The 27005-nt window shown below is 40.4% G+C and overlaps 1 protein-coding gene across 2 annotated transcripts in view; it reads right to left on the minus strand.

The window, feature by feature from the left end:
• LOC122063319 (solute carrier family 35 member F2-like) overlaps positions 1-27005 on the minus strand; it is a 54366-nt gene that overhangs the window by 21968 nt on the left and 5393 nt on the right. For both annotated transcript variants that reach the window (XM_042627036.1, XM_042627035.1), the window contains 2 exons: positions 8645-8839; positions 6816-6892 (listed from right to left, as the gene is read on the minus strand). In XM_042627036.1, coding sequence (XP_042482970.1) covers positions 6816-6892; positions 8645-8839 — 272 coding nt within the window. The remainder of the gene's footprint in view (positions 1-6815; positions 6893-8644; positions 8840-27005) is intronic.

The following is a 27005-nucleotide window of genomic DNA, read 5'->3' on the forward strand; positions in this document are numbered from 1 at the left end:
ATGACCCTATCACTCACCAGCACTTTGTTAGTGCTAATGTTAAATTTTTTGGAAATACTCCATTCTTTCTATTGAGAGTCATGATTTAGATACAGCTACTGCCAAATTTTCTGCCTATTCCTTCATTGATTCTTCTTACTGATTCTTTGTCCAACCCTTAGAAAGCACCACTACGACTGTATCAATGCCATCCCAAGCCACTTCCTATGATTCCTGCTCCTACTCCAGTGCCCTCCACTCGGTCAGACTCTTTGCTTGTTCCTGCCCCTTCATCTGACGACTTGCCAGTGGCTCTACATAAAGATACTCGTTCATGTACACAAAAATCCATGGTCGCTTATCCATTGATATGTTGTTTCCATTTCTTATCTTTCCTCATCTTTACATAATTTTTCTTTGTTTTTATCTTCTCATTCCATTATTAATACCATTAATAAGGCTTTATCTCATCCTTGATGGAAATTTGCTATGGATGTGGAAATGGATGCCTTGCTTTCTCATTGGGCTTGGACCTTGGTATATTTACCTTCAAGTGAGCACCTAGTAAAGTGTCATTAGGTGTATACTATTAAGTATAACCCTAATGACTCTGATGGTGTAGAGTATTTTGAGACTTTTTCGCTTGTTGCCTATATCAATTTCGTATGTGTGCCTATCAAAATGCCTTTTTGTATGGTGATTTGCATGAGAAAGTGCGTATGGAGCAACTTTCTGGGTATGTTGCTCAGGAGGAGAATGTTGGTTAAGTTTCCTAGAGAATGTCGTTTAAGTTTGTTGACTTCATAAGGCAATTTATGGGTTAAACATTAAACTAAACCTTAGGTTGACAAGTTTAGCTCCATTGTTACCAAGTAAGGATTTACGCAGTGTTACTTTGATCACTTAATCTTTGTTCGTCAATGGGACTCCAAAGTGATTGTGTTAATTGTATACATTAAAGATATTATTATATCTGGTAACAACACACTTGATATTATAGAGGTGAAATCCTATTTACAATATTTTCAGATGAAAGACTTCGGCTTTTCAGCTATTTTTTTTTTTTGGAATTGAGGTTTTTCATAGTTGTTCGCTACCGCTTCACCTAAAAGCTCGAACCTATAGAGAAGTGCAGCATAAATGTTACATCAATACTCCCCCACACATACAGGCCATCTTGGGACCATGCAGTTGACATACACATGCCCACACATGACACTGAGTACAAAGAAGTGAAGGAAAACTCCCTTTAGCACTTCATAGGAGTCGAACACTCGAACTCCCTGCTCTGATACAATGTTCACTACCGCTTCCTAAAAGCTTGAACTTGTACGGAAGGGCAACATAATGTATACATCAACACTAGCAACAACGGGGTCAGTCTCTCTCAAAGAAAATATGTGCTTGATCTTTTGACTGAGACTGGTACATTGACATCTAAACCTGTTGATACATTGATGGATCCACATTAGAAGTTTGGGGCTAATGATAGTGAAGAACTTGCTGCATATCGGTACAGGAGGTTAGTTGGTAAAATATTATCTTACTGTTACTAGGTCAAATATATCTCTTGTTATGGGTGTTAAAGTCAATATATGGAATCGCCTAAGAAGGCTCATTGGGAGGCTTCCTGTCAGATTTTGAGGTATCTTAAGGATGGTCTAGGAAAGGGGAAGCATATTGAGTTGGTTGGCTATTCAAATGCAGTTTGGCTGGTGTTGAAGGTGATAGAAGGCCAACTACCGGCTATTGCATGTTTTTGTGGTATCTAGGTACATAGAGAAGCAAAAAGTAGACTAATATTGCAAGGTCAAGTGCTGAGGCTGCGTATAGGGCTATAGCTCATACTACAGCTGAGTTGATGTGGCTAAATGCACTTCTTCAGAACATTGCTTTTCTTATTACTAAGCCCACAAATATGTTTCGTGACAATCAAGCTACTATCTTCATTGCCAGCAACCCAGTCTTCCATGAGCGGACAAAATATATTGAAGTGGACTATCATTTTGCATGGGATCTGTAATGAGAAAACTGATCTCAACTCTGTTTGGTACTTTTGGTGAGCAACGAACTTGGTACGAGCCGTAAACTCAAACGTCCTAAGTTCGACTCACACTAGGCACACCTTGGGCCACTCACACAGGGGTGTTTAGTGCTCTTCATAGCTTTTAGTGAAAGTTGAATGGTTCTCATTCAACCCCGGTATGACCCGGTTCATGTGGTTGTGGGGTCAGTATGGGTCCGTGGGACTAGTCAGGCCGAATGCCTGGATACCTATCGTTAGCAAAATATATATATAGGTACTGCTCACAGTGGTAGATTATTCTAACCTACCATGAGTCTTTGTTTTCCCCTCTCAACATCAGCTTCTTCCCCTTCTTTCTTTCTTCTACTTTTTCTCTTCTTCTGTTTGACTTTTATTGATTGCTTTCTGTTTTGGTATTGTTACATGATCAAACTCTATGCTGGACTTTTTCCTACATTAGTGCGAAGTGGAGCTTAAAACTGAAGTTGTAGAATTCTATCCAATTCGCTTCATTTTGATTGCATCAATCGCAAGTCCTACTGATACTGAAATTGTAGATTACATCCAATTCGCTTCATGTTGATTTTATCAATCACATGTCTTATTGACATACTGACTAATGATCATACCCTTTTAATAGCACTAATCTCAGGACCAAAATGAACTAAGCATAGCCGTTTCTCAACAGACAAAGTCAGAACTATTCTCATCCTTAAGGACCAGAAACAAGAAATCACTTTTTTTCTCATTATATAATAAGAAACCACTTTCAAAAACCATATTAGAAATAAATAGGGGAAGTATGTGTCATTACAGTACACTTTGGAAATATGCACACCAATTATTGAAGTTTCATATGGTAGTTTAATATATTATGTTGGCCATGAGCAATCAATGGCATGCTACAAGGCCAGATAAAGTTTTGCATAAAGCAATCTAAGACTCAACCATAATTAAGATGATTTTATTGCATTTACTAAAAATTGGTTGAAGCAAGTATAACATCTTAAATATCAGGACATTCAAAAGTATCAAAAACATGGTTAGCCGAGATATACTTCATGTTAAGATATTCAACTTATTCTAAACAATCAAATCATGGTAGGGATTCAGTAGTGTCCATAACTCTTTCCTTTTCGGGAAAGAAAGTAACTTGTCAATATTCATAAAATGAGTAGCACTGACTATTTCCCACATAAATCAAGGAAATATACCATTGAAAGCAGTATATCTGTTTTGTATTGACATGTGATGCATAGTTGGCCAAAACTTAGGAGATCTTGGGATCAAAAGCATATTACTGAAAAGGACCAGCACATTAGGTTTTATTTCATTAAGAACTGCTCCAAATTTATTTTTCCCCTCCAATGTGGTAGCGGATTTTTTTTATCCTCTTTTCCTTTATGGGGGTGGGGGTGGGGGTGGGGGTGGGGGGGGGTGGAGGGGATGCCTTATAGAGGTTCCTCCCCCACCCAGCCACCCCACTGCCTTCTGTTTTTTGGGTCCAATTTAGAGCTCAGAGCTTCATTCCCTATCACAAAGCTTCTTTTCCATGCCACTAATTCTTTTTCTCATAGTGCCCCCCAAAGGATATAACGTTTCAGATACACTATACAATTTTTTCACTATCCTCTCAAGACTTTCTGATACTTTCTTTCCATGCGTATTGAAATGAATGTTTTAACACTTGAAATTTCCACCTGAAGTGGCTTTTGACTTGGATATATCACTAGATCATACTTCAAATAAATATGTAAATCTCAGGAAAGAAGTTCATAATATGCTATACAGAAATAGAGAATATTAATTCCAGCAGTTCTTTTCGTCTATGAAATTTCACTATGCTGAGCACTGTTCTGTTCACATCATCAGAAACTTCCCAACAGTTTTCTTCACAAAAAGTATTTTATCAGCCATAATTTATTTATATGTACTATCCACATACAGGTAGCTGGCCTCATTTAGTTGGGAAAAGTCTGAGGTGTTTGCTTGTTTTATCCACATACAATAAAGTTTCTCCAACAACTGTCGGAACATGTTAGTGATTTGGTTGAATGATTCTTGAAGGCTAATAGAATCAAAGTCTCTTGAGCTAAGTTCAGCCATAGCTCTGATATCAATTTTGATGTCTTTTCAATCACCTCGCATTAGCGATCAGAAAACAAGGGAGAATCCAGAACTGCAGCCAAAGAGGAATGGTTTAAATTGGAGAAAATAGATAGACAAGACATAAGTGATCAGATCTAACTCAACCCTTGATAAAGATCTATTAAGTATGGATGACAACACAGTACGCTTGTATTCGAATACAATTGCTAGATCTCAAGTAATGAAGAAGTTTCAGAAAGTAGAGTTTAGAAACTGGAGATATAGAACAGAAATAGAAGGTAGATTCTGAAATAGAAACTCAGACAGAAAGTACAAAATGAAACCAGAAATTTAGAAATTCGATGAATTCAGAAATAGGAACTAGAGTTCAAAAAGTAGAAGCTTGCAAAAATTACCAACCAGAATGAGAAGTAATGTTGGAACAGAATAAGTAAGTACTGGGAAATTGAAATGGTAACATGGAACCAGATTAGCAAATAGCAAGTGAAGAATATAACACCCAACAGCTAAGCACAGCAAGCAAGTAGGAACTAGTAACTGAAGGTATGAGAAGATCCAGAAACCTGAGATTTAAGAAACAGAATAGCAGGTATCTTTTTCAGAACTAACTAGGAAATTCCGCCATGAAACAGAACAGAAAAGATAACCTGAGGTAAGATTACTGCAACTGAGGAAAGAATAAAACAGAAAAACCAGTTGGTAGAATAAAAGTCAAACAGCTGAACAGAACTGATTAGTATGCACAGAATTAGGGGAACAAAACAAAACTGACCTTGAGAAAGGAGAAGAAAAAAAAGGAGGAAGAAAGGATATGGACTAGGACTCCCACCTATAACGCAACAAGATTTCCATTGCATCTCATAAGAGCATTCTTCTTTCACAGAAGAAACAAGCATAAGGTATAGTGTATTTTCAAAATTGTGGGGTGGTATGATCCCCTACTCCTTGATTTATAACCTTGCAACATTACAAGAAAATAGTAACTGATGCAGTGGCATTATCATGACTGGACCAACATGACCCGATCTGAAAACCCAGACCAAAGCAGAACCGGCCCAACCTAGGTTTTTGGACCAATAAGGGTTGGACGGGGTTTTAATTAGTTATTTGGGGTTATTATTGTAAATTGCAATTTGTTTTATTGTTTTATTGTTTTGGTTTCTTGAGTTTCCTTGTTTATGGCTGTTTCCAAAGTAGAGTAGGTTTTCATTATTTTGTTTGGAGTTCTCTTTATATATGTAAACCCATAGTTTGGAATGAGGATAGAATGGAATGAAAATGATTTGAGTTGTGAATTGGCTGCTGCCTACTGTGAGGGTCGAACATGTTCAACTGCTGTTTCTTCTCCTATCTCAGTTGATCTTGGTTGTTTCCTCATCTCAGTTGCTATCTCTTCTCTTTTCTCTCCTCTCTCTTCACTTTCTTTCTGTTACAGTTTTTAAAACCTCTTCCGATGTGCTCTGTTTTCTGGGGATTAACTGCAGCCAATAGTTAGGGATCAATCTCCCTTGCCTCTCTTCCTTTCACCCTGAAACTATGGGAGGTGTTTACTTACCTTGGGGCGATTCAGACCCTAGAGTATTATCCCCCGTCTTCCACTTTAGAAAATACTTTCTAAATAGGCTGTTCCCCATCTTAGAGATTTTACATTAAATCTAAATAGTTTGGATATGGTAACACTTTAACACCAAATCTCTCATATGAATCCTTAAACATACCATTCTAGCTAAGATTTGTGATAAATCGGACTATAAAATGAAGACCCTCACACCTAAAACCAAATGCTGTCTCCACAAAGTTCTGGACTACCAGCCAAATTATTACAGTAATTTAACAACGCATAAAACTAAAGTTTCCAATTGTCTTTGCTCTACCTTTCTGAAAGCAATCTCTTTGGATCTTTCCCTACCTTTCACAAATCTAGCAAGACCATGAAAAGGTTAGATAGTAAATTGTATGGCTAAAAACCATGAATTAGACTATTTCCTGTTATATTTCTGTTTCCATTACAAAACAATCTTCAGGAGTGATCTGTGTTGTCAATGGCTCTTAGCACGTAACTACTGGATAGATTCTTTCCTCACTAGAGACACTACACACTTGTCAGTTTGACCTCCTCAGAAATTATGAGGTAACTCAAAAACATGGATAAGTTACTGCTTACGAAGAAAATATGACAATGAATACTGGAATTTCAGAACCACAGCACCATCTCCCCGCAGAAAAAATTAGGCCCAAACTTTGCTATGACAAGCACAACAACCAATGTGCCCTTGAATCTACTGAAAGTTTAAGGTTTTCAATCATGGTTAGTACAATGGTAAGGCTGCTCCATCGACCTAGTGGTAGTAGGTTCGAGTTGGGAAACAGCCTCTCTGAAAAGCGGGGGTAAGGCTGTGGCCGGAGCCTCATGCACTTGGTATGGCGCTTTTTAATCATGGTTATTTCAAACAGCATGCTTATACAAGTATAGAAATTAACATGGTCATAAGACCTTTATTATTTATATATACTGTAATCATGTATTATCCTCTCGATTTCTACATGGCACAACTTCTTCTAGTGCCCTAGTAGAAAGCATCAACTTTTAACTTCTTTTTTTTATTGGGGGTGGGGAAGCCATAAAAAATGTTAAATATTCATTTTAACAATAAAAAGAACATACACGTCCAACAGTGAGAGAGAAAATAAAGTAGCTTACCTCACTAACATTACTGACTGCATAAAGCACAGACCCAGCAATCACAAGAAAATCTCCTTTGACAGGGCTGCTGCCAGCTACATGCAATTAGCTAGAAGTTATATACTTTCAAATGAACATTAAATAACTAAAAGTTGCACAGATTTATGACATAGAGATTATCGTCACTTCATATTAGAAATATTAACATCTACAAGTGCAATTGTAAGTAAGAAACTATTTATAAAGTTAAAAACCATTGCGCTGCAACCCATGAAACAAAGACATGGTGACCCTTTCACCTTCCGAGGCACAATTGACAGATATTGACAGTGGATGGTTATCAGGCTACTCACTTACATTCAACAACAAAAACAGAGAGAGAGAGAGATACTTTGATCTTGGTCCATTAAGCCTGTACCAACATTAGCCACAATGGGAAGCTCTGACTGGGACCAAACTCAATAGCAAAAAATTATACATATTCTTCATCACAAAGATCCATTCCTTCAGTCAAATAGGGATACTCAGATGAGTGATGCAGATTGGCTTTGAGGACAGTGAACAGACTGTCTTCATTCCAACAAGAAATCTGATTTCCTCCATAACTTATCTAATGGGTTTATTCTTCAATTCCTGCTACTACATTGACCAACTCATAAAATTGAAGAATTCTTAGCTTTAACACAGGGTATGAGAGGCCTAAAAGGGATGATATGTTATTTTGTTTTAGCACTTGTAGAGAAAGGCTATTTAGGTCTGTTGCATATGAATCTTCCCACTTCTGATTCTTTCTTTGCAAAGGACATTGGTGAGATGAATGTACAGTAGAAATGTAAATTTCAATATTATAATCTTTACTGCATTCTTCTGCTGCAACCTTCTTTGTTGTTGTTTTCTGGAAAAGGAAAAAGGTGTATATTAATAAGCATCTGTCACGTTATCCTGAAAAGAAAACCCTCTCAGTAATTTTCCTGATGCCACAGTCCATTTGCTACAAGACAGATATCCATGTAAAAGGAAAATCTTCAGGTAAAACCAAGGTTTAAACTATCGGTATTGGGTATCATATGTGAAGGGCGATTTCAAGAGACGCAATGTATCGGAGAGATGCAAGATACGCTAGATATGTATGGAAATGGTCAAGAAACATATGGAAATGCCTAGTATAAATACGGTTTTGAAGCATAAAACACTATAAACAAGGTAGTATGTAAAATATATAATATATTAAAGGGAGAACAAAGTATGACAAGACAAGTGCATTCAGTTTATTATATATAAAGGATGAGGTTTCTTACATGAACTAATACCATTTCTTTTGGTATCACATCGGCACCTTAAAGATACAATATGTACTGATTAGTATTGGCGGATACGAAGGATATTTAAACCATGGGTAAAACTAGTACAAAAAGTGGGATTTTACCTGAAATTTCATTTTGCATGATTTTTTTTACCTGGAATAATATGGAGCCGAAAGAAAATTCACACACCACCAAGAAACTAAAACTTAGATCCAAGGTCCAAAATGTAACAAAAATAGTGTCATACATCCCCCCATCCACCTATACATGCATAAGAAACACCCTAATATATGCCAAAGGAGAATAAAGTAGCTTTATACTAACAAAAAAGTGTTAAGATTGTCCTTTAGGTCCAATCAAACCCAAATGAGAAATATCACATCTTTGCACTATTAATCACTAAGCAACAAATGACTCACCCAAGATAACAGTCAACTGAAAAGCAAGGCAGGTCATATAGGCATAAAATTAGCAAAACCATAGATAGGTCAAGAACTAATGTGATGGTGGCAGCTGCAATGAATAAAGTAGAATACAGTTTACCAGATCTGTCTTGTGTATGGACATCTGAAAAAATAACCATAACGAGACCAGTAACACAAATTGCCACACCAGCAAACTTTTTCAGCCTGTATTTTGTCTTCAAGAAAAACCAGGTAAGGAATATGACACATGGGATTGTCCAACAATCGAGCAACATCACACTAGTCAGAGACGTGTATTGATAGGCCTTCACCACTGCATGTAAGAGGAAGGTGTGTTCAGTTTCCAGAATGATGGATTTGGTAAAATTAAGAGACAATCTATCTAAATACTTAAAAGGAAGAGGTGTGCAGGAAAAAATATATACCACAAGGTGTATATATATAAATATATATATATATATCTTTACAGGACAGAAAAATACCACAAGGCAGTGGCATTACATTTTCTTTTGAACATTGAAATTACTTATTAATATTTAAAGTTCCACCACTAATCTCCCATTCTGAATCTTATCATTACAATCTGCTCCTGAAGATTGCACTTAGGTAACTATGTAATAGGTATGAGTGTTTGAATCAAGACACAAAGTGATTGCATACCGCCACAACAATGCATTTTCTAGATTTTTTTTTTTTTTTTTTTAAGATAAATATACAATAAGAAAGTCAGGGAATTTGATTTTATATTTTGATCATAAAGGAAACCAAAGTATAGCTTCAGATGATTTGGACCAAATAGCTCAGACATTTATGGTTATGCTCATGAAGAAAGAAAAATAGCTCAACTATTTCAATGAATTTTTCAAAAAAAAAATCAGAGTTCAGGACTTATCCACTTAGTCGTACAAAATAAAGCATTATGCTATGCCAACCAGTTTTCCATCATAATTTTTTATTCATGGGTTCTCATGCTTATTACAAAATCTCAGTTAATTTGGGTATCATCAGGCTACAAAGATAGTGGTTTAAGGCCTGGAAGAGCAACAACAAACAACAACATCCAAAACCTTATCCCAACTTAATGGGGTCGGCTACATGGAGATTCCAAGCAAGGACGAGCACGAGAATCCATACAAAAAGATTGACGGGTTATGGCTAATTATAATATGTTGAATGGGGTAATGACTTGTGTCTAATATGAAACCAGCCTTCTTTATTTATAACAATGGAGAGAAGGTTCTAGAGAATTAAAAATACCATTAAACCCCTTAGGGTCCATTTGGTAACTGACATTTTCCCTAAAACCTATAAAAACCCATTATTATAACACTCCCCCTCAAGTTGGTGCATAGATATCACATATGCCCACCTTGCAGATAATAAAATGAAACATCTTACTACTAAGACCTTAGTAAATACATCAGCCAGTTGTTCATTATTGGGAACAAAAGGCACAGTGACAAAGCCCATATCCAGCTTCTCTTTGATGAAGTGTCGATCGATCTCCACATGCTTGGTTCGATCTGTTGGTGTATGATGTCTTACATTCCATCACAGTTTAACCCAAGGAGTACTGGTGCAGCGCCTCAACAGGCAGGACGGTGGTCCCGCGAGCCGGTTAGAGGGCCGTAGGGGTTGTAAGGGGGCAGGAGGCCCCTTGCATAGCAAGGGGTGTAGGGGGCACAGCCCCCTGCTCGAATTTTTTATTAGAGGACAATTGTGTACTTTTCGGGGGTTTTTCGCTATATATTTGTAGCGAGGATTTTTTTCTCTATAATGCAAGCAATACTGAGAGGTGTGAGGGACAAGCGCTGTAACCCTATTCTCCATTGATAGTAAAGCAAGATCATATCTCACCGGGGACGTAGGAAATCTTGCCGAACCTTGTAAATCTGTGTGCATTGTTTGTTCTGTTTTTCATTATCTTCTGTATCGTTTTAGGGTTACGTTTCTACAAATTGGTATCAAAGCTCTAGGTTTCCGTTTTCTAAGGTTTACTATCACGATGGCAGGGAAATGATCGAATGTCAAGTATAACATCGAGCGGTTCAATGGAAAGGACAATTTCACTCTCTGGCATCAAATGATGAAGGATCTTCTGATACATCAGGGTTTAGCGAAAACGTTGTTGGGGAAGTCGAAGAAACTTGCAAAAATTACTGACGAAGATTGGGAGGAGATGGAGGAAAAGGCAGTAAGTGTTATTCGATTGAATCTTTTTGATGATGCCCTACAATATGTTGTAGGTATCAAATCTGCATCGCAGTTATGGGCGAAACTTGAAAGCATCTATATGACGAAATCCTTAACGAACAAGTTGTTCGTGAAAAAGCAATTGTATTCTCTACAGATGGAGGAAGGTACGAATCTATTAAAGTATCTTAACATGTTCAATTAGATCGTAAGTAAACTTACAAACCTGGAGGGTAAGATCGAGGATGAAGACAAGGTGTTACTGTTGCTGTCATCGCTCCCAGAATCATATGATCTCTTGGTAACCCTCGAGATGGAAGAATTCGCGGCTGCCCTCATGTCCAATGATACAAGGAAGAAGGTCAGTAGTACGAAATCTCAAGGAGGTCTTTTTGGAGGTGACAAGGAGCAAGCAAGAGGGAGATCAAATCAGAAAGGATCTGGAAAGAGTCGATCGAAATCAAAAGGGGCAAAGACAAAGGTCTCTTGTTATTATTGTAAGAAGGAAGTTCATCTGAAGAAACGGTGCTTGAAGAGGAAGGCGGACTTAAAGAAGAAAGGTGTAGATAAGGCATCTGAGGAAGCTAGTGTGGCTGACAGTTCAGATGGAGATGGAGATGTACTCCCTATATCATCAGGTAAGAATCAATCTTCTGATTCTTGGATTTTAGATTTTGGATGTTCATATCACATGTGTCCACATAAGAATTGGTTTGATACATATCAACCATATAATGGTGGGTCTGTCCTAATGGGGAATGATGTTGTATGCAAGACCATTGGGAGAGGCACTATCAATTTCAAGATGTTTGATGGGATAGTAAGAACTTTAGCAGATGTGAGACATGTACCAGAATTAAGGAAAAACTTAGTATCTTTGGGGGCACTTGACTCGAATGGGTGCAAGTGCATAGTAGAAGGTGGAGTTCTCAAAGTTATTAAGGGTGTCATGGTTGTCATGAAGGGACAGCTAACTGGAAATCTATACAAACTCATAGGGAGCACAGTTACAGGTGGAGCATCTGTGACTACAGATGCAGGATCTGATACAAATGATACCTATTTGTGGCATATGCGGTTAGGGCATATAGGAGAAAGAGGATTGATGGAGCTTCATAAAAGGAAACTGTTGAAGGGAGTGAAAACTTGTAAACTGAACTTTTGCAAGTATTGTGTGTTCGGGAAACAATGCAAGGTTAGTTTTAAAACTGCAAAACATAAGAGTAAAGGTGTGCTTGATTATGTACATAGCGATGTATGGGGTCCTTCAACAACAAAATCTAAAGGTGGGGCAGAACACTTCGTGACCTTTGTTGATTACTCAAGGAAAGTTTGAATCTACTTCATGAAGCATAAAAGTGAGGTGTTCACTAAATTTAAGGAATGGAAGGCTGAGGTAGAAAGGAAGACAGGAAAGAAAATTAAGTACTTGAGAACAGAAAATGGAGGGGAGTACACGTACAAGCCGTTTCTAGAATTGAGCAAAGCTGAAGGAATTACACGTCACTTCACGGTTCCAAAGAAACCACAGCAAAATGGTGTAGCTGAAAGGATAAACAGAACACTTCTAGAAAGAGCTCAGAGTATGAGGTTGAATGCAGGGTTAAGTAAGAGATTTTGGGCAGAAGCAATGAATATGGCATGTTTTCTAATCAACAAGTCTCCATCAAAGGCGATTGATTGTAAAATTCCCGAAGAGGTATGGACAGGAAAACCAGTTGATTACTCTATTCTAAAAATATTTGGTTGTCCAGCCTATACATATGTTGAGAGTGAGCAGCGTTCCAAGTAGGACTCAAAGTCTAAGGAGTGTATCTTTCTTGGTTTTAAGAAAGGCGTAAAGGGATTCAAGTTGTGGGATCCAAGTTCACAGAAAGTTATGGTTAGTAGGGACGTTGTGTTTGATGAGTCTCATATGGTGAAGTCAAATTACAATTCACAAGCAGTTGATGAAAATAAAGAAGGCTCTACTGTGCAGGTGGAGTTAGGTGAGTCAGAAACAACAAGAGAGTGAGTCATCAAGTGACTTACCAAGACAACAGGAACTAATAAAAGTTCCCTATATTGTGGCAAAGGGTAAAGGGAAGCGTACTCACAAAGCACCTGTGAGATACAGGTTTGAGGACATGGTTGCCTATGCCCTCACTGTAGGTACAGGTGATCCATCTTCCTACCATGATGCTTTGAGTGATGCACAACATGATAAATGGATGGCACCAATGATGGAGGAAATAGAGTCTCTACAGAAGAACAAGACTTGGTTGATTGTGGAAAAACCCAAGGGAAGAAAAATCATTGGGTGTAAATGGGTCTTTCGTAAGAAAGAGGCAGCATCTGAGAAGGAGCGTGAAAGGTATAAGGTCAGACTTGTAGCCAAGGGCTATGTACAGGAGAGGATAAACTACAATGAAATATTCTCTCCAGTGGTGAAACACACTTCGATCAGGGTACTACTTGCTTTGGTGGCCATGTATGATTTAGAGCTTGAACAGCTTGATGTGAAGACTGCATTTCTTCATGGTGACTTGGAGGAACAGATTTATATGGAGCAGCCTGAAGGTTTCAAGGTGCAGGGAAAGAAAGATCATGTTTGTCTGCTTAAGAGGTTGCTTTGTGGTCTTAAGCAATCTCCTAGGCAGTGGTATAAGCGCTTTGATTCTTATATGATGAAGATTGGCTACACAAGAGTGAGTATGATAGTTGTGTTTATTATAAAGTGTCAAGTGATAATTCCATTATTTTGTTGATGCTTTATGTTAATGACATGCTCATTGCTACAAAGAACAAACATGATATAGTCTTTTTGAAGTCTTTGTTGAGTGCTGAATTTGAGATGAAGGATCTTGGTGCTGCTAAAAAGATCCTTGGCATGGAAATCCTTAGAGATAGAAATGTAAGTAAACTTTGGGTAACTCAGAAGAGGTATATTGAAAAGGTGCTAAAGCGTTTCAATATGGAAAAGGCCAAGCCGGCTAGCACTCTGTTAGCCAGTCACTTCAAGTTATCTGAAAGGGAATGCCCTACAACACATGAGAAGGTGGAGCATATGTAATGCAGGAGTAGATTACAAGTAACTAACTTTGCAGTTTATAACCCCAAACAATACAAATAGGAGCAAGAAACAAAGAAATAATACTATCAAATAAACCCTCAAGGATACAATACCCATATAGGAGCAAAACCAGCCCAAAACCCAACCCGATAAGAGAGAGAAAAACCTTCTATAGAGCTGGAGAGAGAAAGGTGTGGCCAGGTTTGTAGGAGTCCGATTGAGTTTCACTCTTGGGTGTAGATAGTACCTAGGGAGGGTACAAAAACCCCCAAAATTGAGACGATTCTAACAGCTGGTTGTGAAGTTACAAGCTTTCTTGATTTTCTGACCTAGGAGAGAAAATTGAGAAGAACCTTCAATAACAGCAGTTGAACGCTTCCAATAGTGACTAGGTAAGGATCGTGGGACCCTTATGAGGCCTGGAATACCCTGATTGAAGACCTAGTTGAACAGAGTGCAGAAGAGAGAAAGAGAGGAGCTCGATCTCTCTCCTATTCCCACTAGGATTCCTGGTCGGTTCTAATTTCTACAGACTTTTATCAAAATCTGAATTATATCTCTTGAATGGTACATCAAATAAAATAAAAAAAGAAGAATAAAATAGATGGGGGGTTCAGAAGGGTGAAAGAAAATAAAGGAAGTGGTTATCTCAACCTAGGCTTCTCACCCACAGCTATCTCAGCTGCTCTAAGCATTTAGTTGCAAACTTTCTTTCATTCAAATCTGTCTAATAATAGTACATATGCCTCTCTATTTATAGAGGGGAAGTTTACAATCATACTAATACTAGGAGCTAGTTTCCCAATAGGACTAAACACTCCTACTACAACTAGGAGCTAGTTTCCCAATAGGACTAGACACTCCTACTACAACTAGGAATTCAAAATAGGACTAGGACTTGACTTTATGACTCCAATATGAAGTAGGACTAACTAACTAATAGTCCATATAAGACTTTACAACCAACTAATGGCCTAATGGACCTTTATTGAATTAAATAGCAACTAATTAAACTAATGAATAAAATCCCGTTTTCCTATCTTCTACCCATATTTTAGGCCTATTAAAGTGGCTCATTTCAAAGAAAACCCATGAGATCAAAGGCCCAACACATACATAACACAACCCAAGGCTTATTTGTAATAAAATAAGCCCAAGTGACTTATCTACATCAACTCGCCCTCTCTTAGAAAAAATTCGTCCTCGAATTTTGTAGAGTGTGAGGGTGATCATATCATGGGGCACATCCCTCTTCAAGCTGTAGAAAAATTCAGGTAGCTCTTCAACTTCAAGATACTTTAATGGGATGACAAACTCCACATGCTCAACTTCAACATCTTCGGATGTATCCATAGGGTCATCTACATATGCACCTTTGATCTCTTCTACCTTCAATGCAACATAAAACTCTTTTGGTTCATCTACCTGGTGGTTCTTAATCGGTTCCATTGATGGTTCAAACACAACTTCATTCTTGAACTCCTTAGGATCTTCCTCTTGGCTGTTCACAATCATCACAGTTGTTGTAGTGTCAAGTTCCCTAGTCTCAACCTCATTGTCCATTGTGGCAACCTTGTTGCTTTCTACTTCTCTCACGTGAGTCACGTTGATGGGAACATCAATGACTAGTTCTTCCTCAAGAATAGGAATGGCTGGAAAAATTTTAACACTAACCTCAACTTTTGACTTTAGTTCACTGGTCAGAGGTGTCTTCTCTTGTTATTCCTTTGCAATAGACGCTGATGATTCCTTCATGCTCTTGTTAATTATGGGTGGCTTTTGGACATCTGGTGGAATGAAGTACCTGCTTCGTTCATGCTCAGATAGGTACATGCCTGCCAACTCATACTGCATCTCATCCCACATTCTAGGTTTACATTCTTGAGCTTGAAGTTGCCTTTCACGGACTTTCCATTGCATTCGAACACAATCACTCATCTGGGAACATGCATATTGGCGTTTTTGTGTCTCTATCTATTAAGTTGTAGTTGTCAAAGTACATGTCAAATTCACGCATCCATTCAAGGAATTCCCCATGAAAATAACGTGGCTGATCATTAGATTGGGCAGCAGTGGATGTATTCTAATGGGAATCTTGTGGAGGGAAGAGCTTTCTTTGGAAATACACAGGGAGGTATTGTGTCACTAACTCGTACTTCATCTCTTCCCAAGTCCTAGGCTCATGTCCTCGAACTCGGAGTTGTTTTTCATGGACTCTCCACCAATCTCTAGCATGACCAATCAACCGGAAACAAACAACTTGAAGCTTTTGTGTCTCTATCAAGTTATAGTAGTCAAAATATTCCTCCAGAGAATCTAACCAATCAAAGATGTAAAATGTATCCCTTTGTCCAACAAAGTAACGAACTGATGGAACCATCTTCGGTTAGGCCCTGATAGATTGTTTGGAGCTATCTTCAACTGTAGTTCTGATACCACTTAATGCAGGAGTAGATTTAACTCTGCAGTTTATAACCCCAAACAATACAAATAGAAGCAAGAAACAAAGAAATAATACCATTAAATAAACCCTCAAGGATACAATACCCATATAGGAGCAAAACCAGCCCAAAACCCAACCCGATAGGAGAGAGAAAATCCTTTTATAGAGCTGGAGAGAGAAAGGTGTAGCCAGGTTTGTAGGAGTCCGATTGAGTTGCACTCTTGGGCGTAGATAGTCCCTAGGGAGGGTACAAAAACCCCCAAAGTTGAGAGGATTCTGACGGCTGGTTGTGAAGTTACAAGCTTTCTTGATTTTCTGACCTAGGAGAGAAAATTGAGAACCTTCAATAACAGCAGTTGAATGCTTCCAACAGTGACTAGGTAAGGATCGTGGGACCCTTATGAGGCCTGGAATACCCTGATTGAAGACCTGGCTGAACAGAGTATAGAAGAGAGAAAGAGAGGAGATCGATCTCTCTCCTATTCCCACTAGGATTGCTGATCGGTTCTGATTTCTGCAGACTTTTATCAAAATCTGAATTATATCTCTTGAATGTTACAACAAATAAAATAAAAAAAGAAGAATAAAATAAATGGGGGGTTGAGAAGGGTGAAAGAGAATAAAGGAAGTGGCTATCTCAGCCTGGGCTTCTCACCCACAGCTATCTCAGCTGCTCTAAGCATTTAGTTGCAAACTTTCTTTCATTCAAATCTGTCCCTCTCTATATATAGAGGGGAAGTTTACAATCATACTAATACTAGGAGCTAGTTTCCCAATAGGACTAAACACTCCTACTACAACTAGGACCTAGTTTCCCAATAGGACTAGACACTCCTTGTCACACCCGGTTCACACAGAACCGGACCGGTGACCGGGTTAACACTGGTTAACCCAAACCTGCCAGGATCATCTGATACAGTATCCAACCACAGCATACACACAACTAAGAAAGTGTTCATCAGTTCAGCGGAAGACTTAATTTACTTGTAAATATTCCCATTATACTTGATACCCAAATTGTAATACATAGTTAAGTACATGTGGGACCGTAGGCATGATATTTACACAAAAGAATACAATTTACATATCAAGTACACAAAAGGGATTATCAAAAACACAAAGAATACAGCTCAGCTCGGTATCAAAAGTAAAGCTCAGCTCGGTATCAAAAGTAAAGCTCAGCTCGGTATCAAAAGTGAAGCTCAGCTCGGTATCAAAACTGCGGTCCCGCAGCACAGCCCTCGCACGAGCAATCCGTGTCGTGCTCCAATTCCTCGGGGACCCACCAATCCTCTTCAGGGAATTCAACTATGGGGCCCGACCCTTGCTCTTCAGGTTGATGACCTGCAAAATCCTCTAAAAGGGGTGCACACGTGGGATGAGCTTACTAGCTCAATAAGTGAAAAGAAGGACCACACAGCAGTCCACACAACAATCACAACCATATGCACTATATGCTATGCAATTCATTTTTAATCACCTCCACCTAAACAACATTACTAAGTCTTTGGTTCAGTGCTACTACAACCACAGTGCGCGTATACTCCGGGTACGAGCCGCGAACTCCATCCCGCGATACGCCCATAGGGTTGTCGGAGAAGGTCTACCGTGAGTACTCGGAAAAGTAAAACATGCCGACCACCGGCTCTCAACATTAAGTAAATGATAGAAATTAAAGGTGCTGACTCCAGCAATTTAAAAGCAGTACGATTGGCCCTCTTGAATATACCACCGAGGTTGCTGACTGTCCTAATGACCAGCCGGGTGTATGTCTAACCGCCACAATGACCCGACAACCGCGACCACTGCTTCCCCCCCCAAATGGTAACCCAACACCTCAACCCCTGTTGGGAAGGGTCGTAGCACGAGATGATGATAATCCTAAACCGCATGCTCCTATATGACATAGTACGATTGCATAGTGCCACCGCGTCCCATTCCACGGGCCACCAATGCACTCGTTTCCAAGCCGACTACGGCATCTAGTCTATTAATGCATCATGCACAATGATGTCAACATTCATCACATAAGCATATCATCATTTGGCATTGAGAAATAAACACAGCACACATGGCATAAAAAAAATATAAGGATGGCTAAGCTACATAGCATTTGCATAATGACATGGCTAATCTAGATACAATTAAATAAATGCCAAACAAGCCTTGAAACAAGGCCAAACGTCCTCTCCCCACTTACCTGTAGTGTACAAAGACTCACGCCTGGTACGGGTGAGATCCGGTGCGAGAAGCCTAAGATTTGGTGAACCTATCATGAGTGAGCGAGGTTAGCATTTCGCCACTTTGGGGTCAAAGCTAACAAGATTTGATGACAAAATCATGTTTAGAATCTTAAAAGAAAGTCGCACGTCCGTTTTGGGTCCATTCAGACGTAAAAATCACGTTGGGAGCCTCTCGGGTGGGTCGGATAACCCACTTGTCTTGACCCACCAGTCAGACCCACCGGTCAAGACCGGCGGGCAGGTCGGCCCATCGGTAGAGCCTGCTGGCTGGCCCCGAGGGCCCTGCTAGGACCGATGGGCAGGTTGGCCCGCCGGTCGGCCCACTAGTTGGGCCCGCCGGTTGGCCCCGAGGGCCTACCCTCTCAGGCGGGTGCCCTCAGGCGGGCCATTTGGCCCACCGGTTGGCCCACCGGTCTTGACGGAAAAATGCCATTTTTTCCCAAAACCTTCCCCAACCTTTGAGGAAGCAAATGGGGCTTTTCCAAACCCATTCTCCACACATTCAAAGTCTCATAAGATGGTTCTAACCTAGATCTAGGTTAGATTTAAGGAATGGAAAGCCATCTTACCTTCTTTGCTCAAGAACTCCTTCAAAACCCCAAATCACTTCAAATCACCAATGCTCCTCCAACCTTGTAAACACTTCTTCAAATCCTTCAAAATCAACACATAGATTAAACCATAGATTCATCATCTCAAGGGGGATTTACAAGACCTCAAGAAACACTACCCAAATAAATGATTTTACTTGGGTATGGTGAAAGTTTAGGGAATATAGCCTTTGCTCACCTCTAAACGTAGATCTCGGGTTGGAGATCACTCTTCCGGCGTCGGAATGGGAAGATCAAACCTTGGCGCCGCTGAAAACCATTTCTTCTTCCTCTTCCTTCCCCTTACTTCTTCGTTCTCTTTTCTCTCTTCGTTTCTCTCTCCTCTTAAATCTTCCCACCAACCATTCAGTGTAATAAATGAGATATTGAAAAAAAAACACAAATCCTGCTATTTATACTTTCTTAAAATCATTAGTGACACATGGTGGGTCACTCAGGTGGGCGGATGCGCCCACCTGTGACCGCCCACCTGAGGGCCGAAAATTGGCCAACAAGTGGGATTTTGATGGAATTTGACTCTCGGTACGAATCTCACTCTCGGCATAAGGTATATTATACGTATGCGCTTTAAGATACGGCTATATACCTGCTTTATTCGTACATGGCCTTATGGTATGTGTATGTACATGGCTTGGGTACACCCGTCTCCTCTGGCACTGACTCGGACTTGTCTGGCCAGCCGGTGTTCAAAGTCACCCTTGCCATCATGGTCCATAAGGAACCTGCCTTAACCCTCTCCGGTTTGGGTCCTGCATAGTAAAAACGGGTCAACCGTGTAATCAGACCGGGCTTAAGAAGTAGGGTATTACACTCCTACTACAACTAAGAATTCAAAATAGGACTACGACTTGACTTTATGACTCCAATATGAAGTAGGACTAACTAACTAATAGTCCATATAGGACTTTACAACCAACTAATGGCCTAATGGGCCTTTATTGAATTAAATAGAAACTAATTAAACTAATGAATAAAATCCCGTTTTCCTACCTTCTACTCATATTTTAGGCCTATTAAAGTGGCTCATTTCAAAGAAACCCATGGGATCAAAGGCCCAACACATACATAACACAACCCAAGGCTTATTTGCAATAAAATAAGCCCAAGTGACTTATCCACATTAATATGTCTCAGGTCCTCTATACTAGCGCAATTGGGAGTCATATATGCTATGGTTTGTAGCAGGCTAGATTTGTCTCATACAGTCAGTGTTGCTAGCAAATACATGAGTAATCCAAGGAAGGAGCATTAGAATGCAATTAAGTGGATCTTCAGATATTTGAGCAAGACTAAAGATTTAGGTGTTATGTTCAATGGTAAGGGAAGTTCCACAGAATTGGTGGGTTATATTGATTCTGACTATGCCAGTGATTTAGACAAAAGGTCTACTACAGGGTATGTATTTACATTGGCTGGTGGGCCTATATCATGGAGGGCGATGCTTCAGTCTACATTTGCATTGTCCACTACAGAGGCAGAGTACATGGCGGCAGTTGAGGCTGCTAAGGAAGGACTCTGGTTAGCTGGATTGGTTCGTGAGTTGGGGTTGGAGCAAGGAGGTATAGTGTTACATTATGACAGTCAGAGTGCCATACATCTTGCAAAGAATCAGGTGTTTCATACAAGGACAAAGCATATTGATGTGAGATTTCACAAGATCAGGAAGCTTGTGTCAGAAGGTAGTATTCACTTGTGAAAAATTTATACAGATCTCAATCCTGCAGATATGTTTACCAAGCCAGTTACTACATAGAAGTTCGAGTCCTGTTTAGACTTGATTAATGTTACTCATTGTTGAAGATGAGGGGCACACCAAATAGGTGCGGGTTTGTACCTCTAATGAGGTACGGGGATGAAGACATCTATAGGATATCTTTACAGGAGATTTGACAGAATTCAAGCCAAGGTGGAGATTGTTGGCGTATGAAGTCTTGTATTCCGTCACAGTTTAACCCAGGGAGTACTGGTGCAGCGCCTCGACAGGTAGGACAGTGGTCCATCTAGCCGGTTAGGGGGCCGTGGGGGTTACAAGCGGGCAGGAGGCCCCCCTGCATAGCAGGGGGTGTAGGGGGCGCAACCCCCCGCTCGAATTTTTTATTTGAGGGCAATTGTGTACTTTCCAAACTAGGGTTTTCCGCTATATATTTGTAACGAGGGTTTCTTTCTCTGTAATACAAGCAATACTGAGAGGTGTGAGGGACGAGCGCTGTAACCTTATTCCCCATTAATAGTGAAGCAGGATCTCATCTGACCGGGGACGTAGGAAACCTTGTCGAACCTCGTAAATCTATGTGCATTGTTTGTTCTGTTTTTCCATTATCTTCTGCATCATTTTAGGGTTGCGTTTCTACACGATCATACTGGACAGGGTTGTGAGCAATGCTAATGGAAGATTTGCTGTCATAAAAGAGCTTCATAGGAAGGGTAGCAGGAACAGCCAAATCAGTGAGAAGACCATGAAGCCATAGGGGCTCACAAATGCCATGTGCCATAGCACGGAACTCTGCTTCAGCATTTGAATGGGCAACCACAGCTTGCTTCTTGCTACACCAACAAAGGTACAATAACTAGTAGTAGACCTGCGGTCATCAGGGGAACCTACCTAATCCACATCAATGAAGGCCTCCACCCTAAGGTGATCATGAGGAGAAAAAAGGATGCCACATCCTGGGGCAGATTTTTAAGTACCGGAGAATACGCAGCACAACTTCCATGTGAGTCGAGTAGGGATCATGCATACACTGACTAACAAAGCTGACGGCAAATGCTATGTCAGGGCGTGTATGAGAGAGATAGATCAACTGCCCCACTCATCTCTAATAGCTCCCCTTATCTGCCGGATCACCTTCCTTGCTATTCAGGTGACTATTAGCTTCAATAGGAGTGTCTGTCGGCTTACACTCCAACGTGCCTGTCTCAGAGAGAAGATCAAGCACACTTCCGTTGAGACAAGTAGATCCCACGAGAAGACCTGGCAACTTCAATGCCGAGGAAGTAACGAAGTTGTCCTAGGTCTTTGATCTTGAATTCCTCACTCAAGTATCTCTTGAGGCAAGAGATTTCTGTCAGATCATCACTAGTAACAATATCTACATAAACTATTAGGATAGCAATCTTCCCATCAGATCTCTTGATGAACAAGGTGTAGTCGGCATTGCTTTAAGAGTAACTTATAGCAACCATAGCCTTATGGAAACGTCCGAACCAAGCACGAGGGGATTGCTTTAGCCCATACAGAGCACACTTAAGCTTGCATACCTTCCCTTAGGTTTTGGAGCAAGTGAACCCATGAGGAATGTCCATATATACTTCCTCCTCAAGTTCCCCATGAAGGAAGGCATTCTTCACATCTAACTGCTGGAGATCCTAATCTAAGTTGGCAGCAGCATAAGACAAGATAACACAAATTGTGTTCATCTTAGCAACTGGAGCAAAAGTCTCCTGGTAATCAATCCCATTAGTCTGTGTGAAGCCTTTGGCAACAAGTCTGGCCTTGTACTGATCCACTGTAGCATCAACCTTCTGTTTTACTGTAATAAACCATTTGCACCCAACTGTCTTCTTTTGTGAGGGAAGACACACCAGATCCTATTTGTCATTCTTCTTCAGAGCCTGTATCTCTTCAACCATAGCTGCCCGCCATTGTGAGTCTGCACTCGCTTCCTGCCAAGTATGAGGAATGGACACGGAGGAAAGAGAAGACACAAAACTATAGTAGGAAGGAGAGAGTGAGTCATAAGAAACAGTTTTAGCAATAGGATGTAAAGTACAAGATCTAATGCCTTTACGAATAGCAATAGGCAACTCCAGAGACTGATCAACAAAAGGAGGAGAATTACCAGGGTCCAAGGGGACAAGATCAGGCTCAAGAGGAGACGACCAGCATGGTAGGGTAGATGCTGGATGTGTAGTGGTCTAAGTCTGCTCTCTAGGACTATATACACGTATCTCTCGATGAGACGCAATAAGAGAAGTAGGAGGGTCACTCTCCCCCTGAAACGGGATACTAGCCAGGATAGCAATTTCAAGAGACGGCGGCACATCTTTCACAATGGAAGGAGCCTCCCCCTGAAGAGGTGTCGCAGTGTAGTATGACATAGATTCGTGAAAGAAAACATCCATAGTCACAAAACCAACGCCGAATAGGAGGATGAAAACACCGATAGCCTTTCTGAGTAAGAACATACCTCAGAAAAAAGCATCGGAGCACGAGGATCAAACTTTCCATGAGGATGATGATCGCGAGCATAGTAAACACTACCAAATACCTTAGGAGGAACAGGAAAAGCAGCGGAACCTTGGAGAAGATCCAAAGGGGAGTATAAGGCATAGACCCAAGAAGGTATTCGGTTGATAAGAAAGGAAGCAGTAAGAATTGCGTCACTCCAGTACTGGGGACGAACATGCATCTCAAACATAAGAGAGTATGTTACCCCACAAAGGTGACGATTCTTCCACTCAGCAACCCCATTCTGAGCCGAAGTATCCACATAACTAGTCTGATGAATCATCCCATGATCAGAAAGGTAAGCTTGAAAGGACCCTTCAAAGTATTCACAGCCATTGTAGCTTCGAAGGATCTTAATGGTAGCACCAAACTAAGTCTAAACTATGCGGTGAAACTGCTGAAAGCAATAGAAGGTCTCAACCTTGGTCTGCATCATATAAACCCAAGTAGTCTAAGAATGACAATCAATAAAAGAGACAAACCACCGATAACCATTGACAGACACATAGCAGGATGGACCCCAAATATCAGAATGTATCAATGAAAAAGGAGTGGCACTTTTATTTCCAAAAACAAAATAAGTGATTCGAGTTTGTTTGGCCAAAACACATGCCTGATAAAAAAACTGACTTGAATTACAATTTTTAAAGGAAAAATTCTAGTTAAAGTTCCCAAAGGGGGGATGTCTCAACCAACAATGCCACTGCAGTAACTCAGAGATGGGAGGTGACATAAAAGATGTCTAAAGAGCCTGATCAGAGACCAATGCCGAGTCATCATCAAGCAGATACAAACCACTACATATCCTACCAGAGCCAATCGTTGCCTTTGTCACCAGATCCTGAAAAAACACAATGAGACAGAAAAAAGGTGACTGTGCAATTAAGATTGGAAGTAAGACTACTAATGGACAAAAGGTTAGTGGGAAAAGAAGGAACATGCAATACAATAGAAAGGGATAAAGAGGGGGTACAGCTAACAAAGCCCTTCCCCAGAATAGTGGAATAACTCCAATTTGACCTTACCATTACCAGGATAAGTAGTGTACTGTCAAAAAAGAGACAAGCGGCCTGTCATATGATCAGAAGCCCCAGAGTCTATAATCCAAAGGGTAGAAGAGACAGACATAGTATGGCCATAAAAGGAGATACCTAACCCAGAAGGGGTGGAATGAGCAGAGCTCGCAATAGCAGATGCAGGAGAGTCTGCACGTGTCAAGAGGCATCGGAGGCCAGTAAGCTTGTCAAATGATAGCGAGGCTACTGAGGAGCTAAGAGCAGAGTCAGGGCTCTCATTATGGTTGGCCTGCCCAGAAGTACCAGTATAACCCTTCCCTCTCCCTTTTTCAAATGTATCAGCAGGATGACCATGAAGCTTCCAATAGTACTCCTTGGTGTGACGCTCCTTCCCATAGTAATCGCACTTCACTAGAGTCCTAGTAGAGGAGCCACCAGACTATGGGGCTGCACTAAGGGACTAAGTGCCAGAAACTAATGCAGATCTCTCAGTAGGAGTGACAGCTTGCTGTGGAAGCATAGTGGTACGTCGACTGTCCTCAAGTTGGATCACAGCACAAGCTTGATCCAAGGTAGGAAAAAGGTCACGACTCAAAACCTAGGACCGCAACTGATCAAACTCCACATTTAGACCTGCGAAAAAGTCATAGACCCTGATTTTGTCCTCACTTCTGAAACTTGATGACATCTTCAGCAGTGGAAGGAGTATACTCATAGAAATCCAACTCAGTCCATAGTGACCGCAACTCATAGTAGTACTGTGACAGAGTGAGTCCTCTCTACCTCAGATCACGAACCTTCTGGCGAAGCTCAAAGACCTGAGCATCATTCCCTGCCTGGGAATAGATATCTTGGACAGACTTCCAGATCTTTGCAGCAAAGTCAAGAAGGAGATAGCCACGCGAAAGTTGTGGCAACATGGAGTTGACAAGGAAGGCCATAACCAAAGAGTTGGCAGACTGTCACTTGTCAATCTCAATACTGGTGGTCGGACGCTTCGTGTTTCCAATGAAGTACCCGTAATAGCCACGAGACTTGATGGAGATACAGACCGAGCGTGACCACATAAGGTAGTTTGTGCCATCAAGCTTGATAGCACAAGAAGGAAAGGTAGGAAGAGCCGTGGTGTCTCCGCCAATATAAGCAGATGAGATGGTAGACATGGTTGCTACTCAAGGGGTTTATGTAAATAGAAGAGACACTAACCGGAGATAGAGAAAGCACCAAAATAACCAAAAAAACTAGAAAACCAAAAAAACTAGAAAACCCAAAAATCGATAAAGGGTAAAACCCTGAGAAAACGATTTTGGGGATAGCTTTAGAACAGAGACCTCAAATGAAAAAGTGGTTGGTACATACCACCACAAGGATAAGAGGCACCAATCGCAATAAACATCAAGACAAACGGAGCATCGAGAGGGAAAAAGGCATCCCGACAATGAGAAAATGTTCTCAGGGAGAAAACCCTAAAAAAATGACAAAAAAAGGGTTCTAGGTCTCTCATATCATTGTAGAAGAGAGTCTACGAGCCCAGTGAAAGGATGGGTGGAGGCTAGAAACCCTCTTGGTGGTTTAAGAAGCTCCCACCAAGAGAGATGGAGGGAGGCGCAGATGAAGGAGGCGTTGGGAGAGAGGGAGAGAGAGAGAGAAATGAGAAAGAGGCAAAGAAATGGAGAAGAGGGAGAGCCCTTAGGATTTCGGATCCTAAGGCTCTGATACCATGTTGAATGGGATAATGACTTGTGTCTAATATGACACCAGCCCTCTTTATTTATAACAATGGAGAGAAAGTTCTAGAGAATTACAAAGACCATTAAACCCCTTAGGGTCCGTTTGGTAACTGACACTTTCCTTAAAACCCGTAAAACCCATTATTACAACATAATAAGTGTTGGCTGTCAACCTGATGCACCACTACAAGGCCAGGAAGAGCCCCGTATATAAAAGACTTGGAGCTTCAAAGGAGAAAAAACCTAAATTCAATTCAATAAGCCTTATCCCGACTAAATGGTGTTGAATTTCCAACATTTAAATCTATTTTAAAGTCATATTTGTGGTCAAACCAAAACCATCCAAGTCTTTTTTTTTTCAGCATTTCTCCCTTGGTAATCAGCAATCTACCCTTTATTCTTCTAGGTCCTTTATTTGTACCATATTGCCTACCCTTACAGGTGCTTTTTTTTTTTTTTTTTTTTTTTTTTTTTTTTGTGGGTGAATAAATAATTCATTACCAAGGAGAAGAAGATAAATACAACCCCTAAAGAGGGGGGAGAGGAAAATAAAAAAACAGAACCTATCCTCTAAGAGAAGGAGAGTTTCGGATAATAGAACTAGAGAGCTCCCAGGAAGCTACAATGTGACAATTTCTTAAAGTGAGGCTACAAGAAGAAAACACATTTACAATCTTGGCTTTGACATCAAAGGAGATGGAGGCCCAAATATTTCCCAAAGGCCGAGAGTTGGGGTTCATTTCTTATGATTTCTCTGCATCCAGATTTGATTTATGGTAGCACAAAAAGCAAGCTTGCCTATTATATCGTGTATGGACTTCCCCTGAAAAATCATATCCATCCAAATCTGCTCCCTCACAAAGGGGAGAATGACCCTGTAAAAAGGCCAACATTTGGCTAGGACCCCTTTCCAGATAGAGGAGGAAACAGGGCAAGCAAAACCTCAATATCCTCAAGCTCGGC

Source organism: Macadamia integrifolia, unplaced genomic scaffold (assembly GCF_013358625.1).
Source record: "Macadamia integrifolia cultivar HAES 741 unplaced genomic scaffold, SCU_Mint_v3 scaffold1292, whole genome shotgun sequence".
NCBI lineage: Eukaryota > Viridiplantae > Streptophyta > Magnoliopsida > Proteales > Proteaceae > Macadamia > Macadamia integrifolia.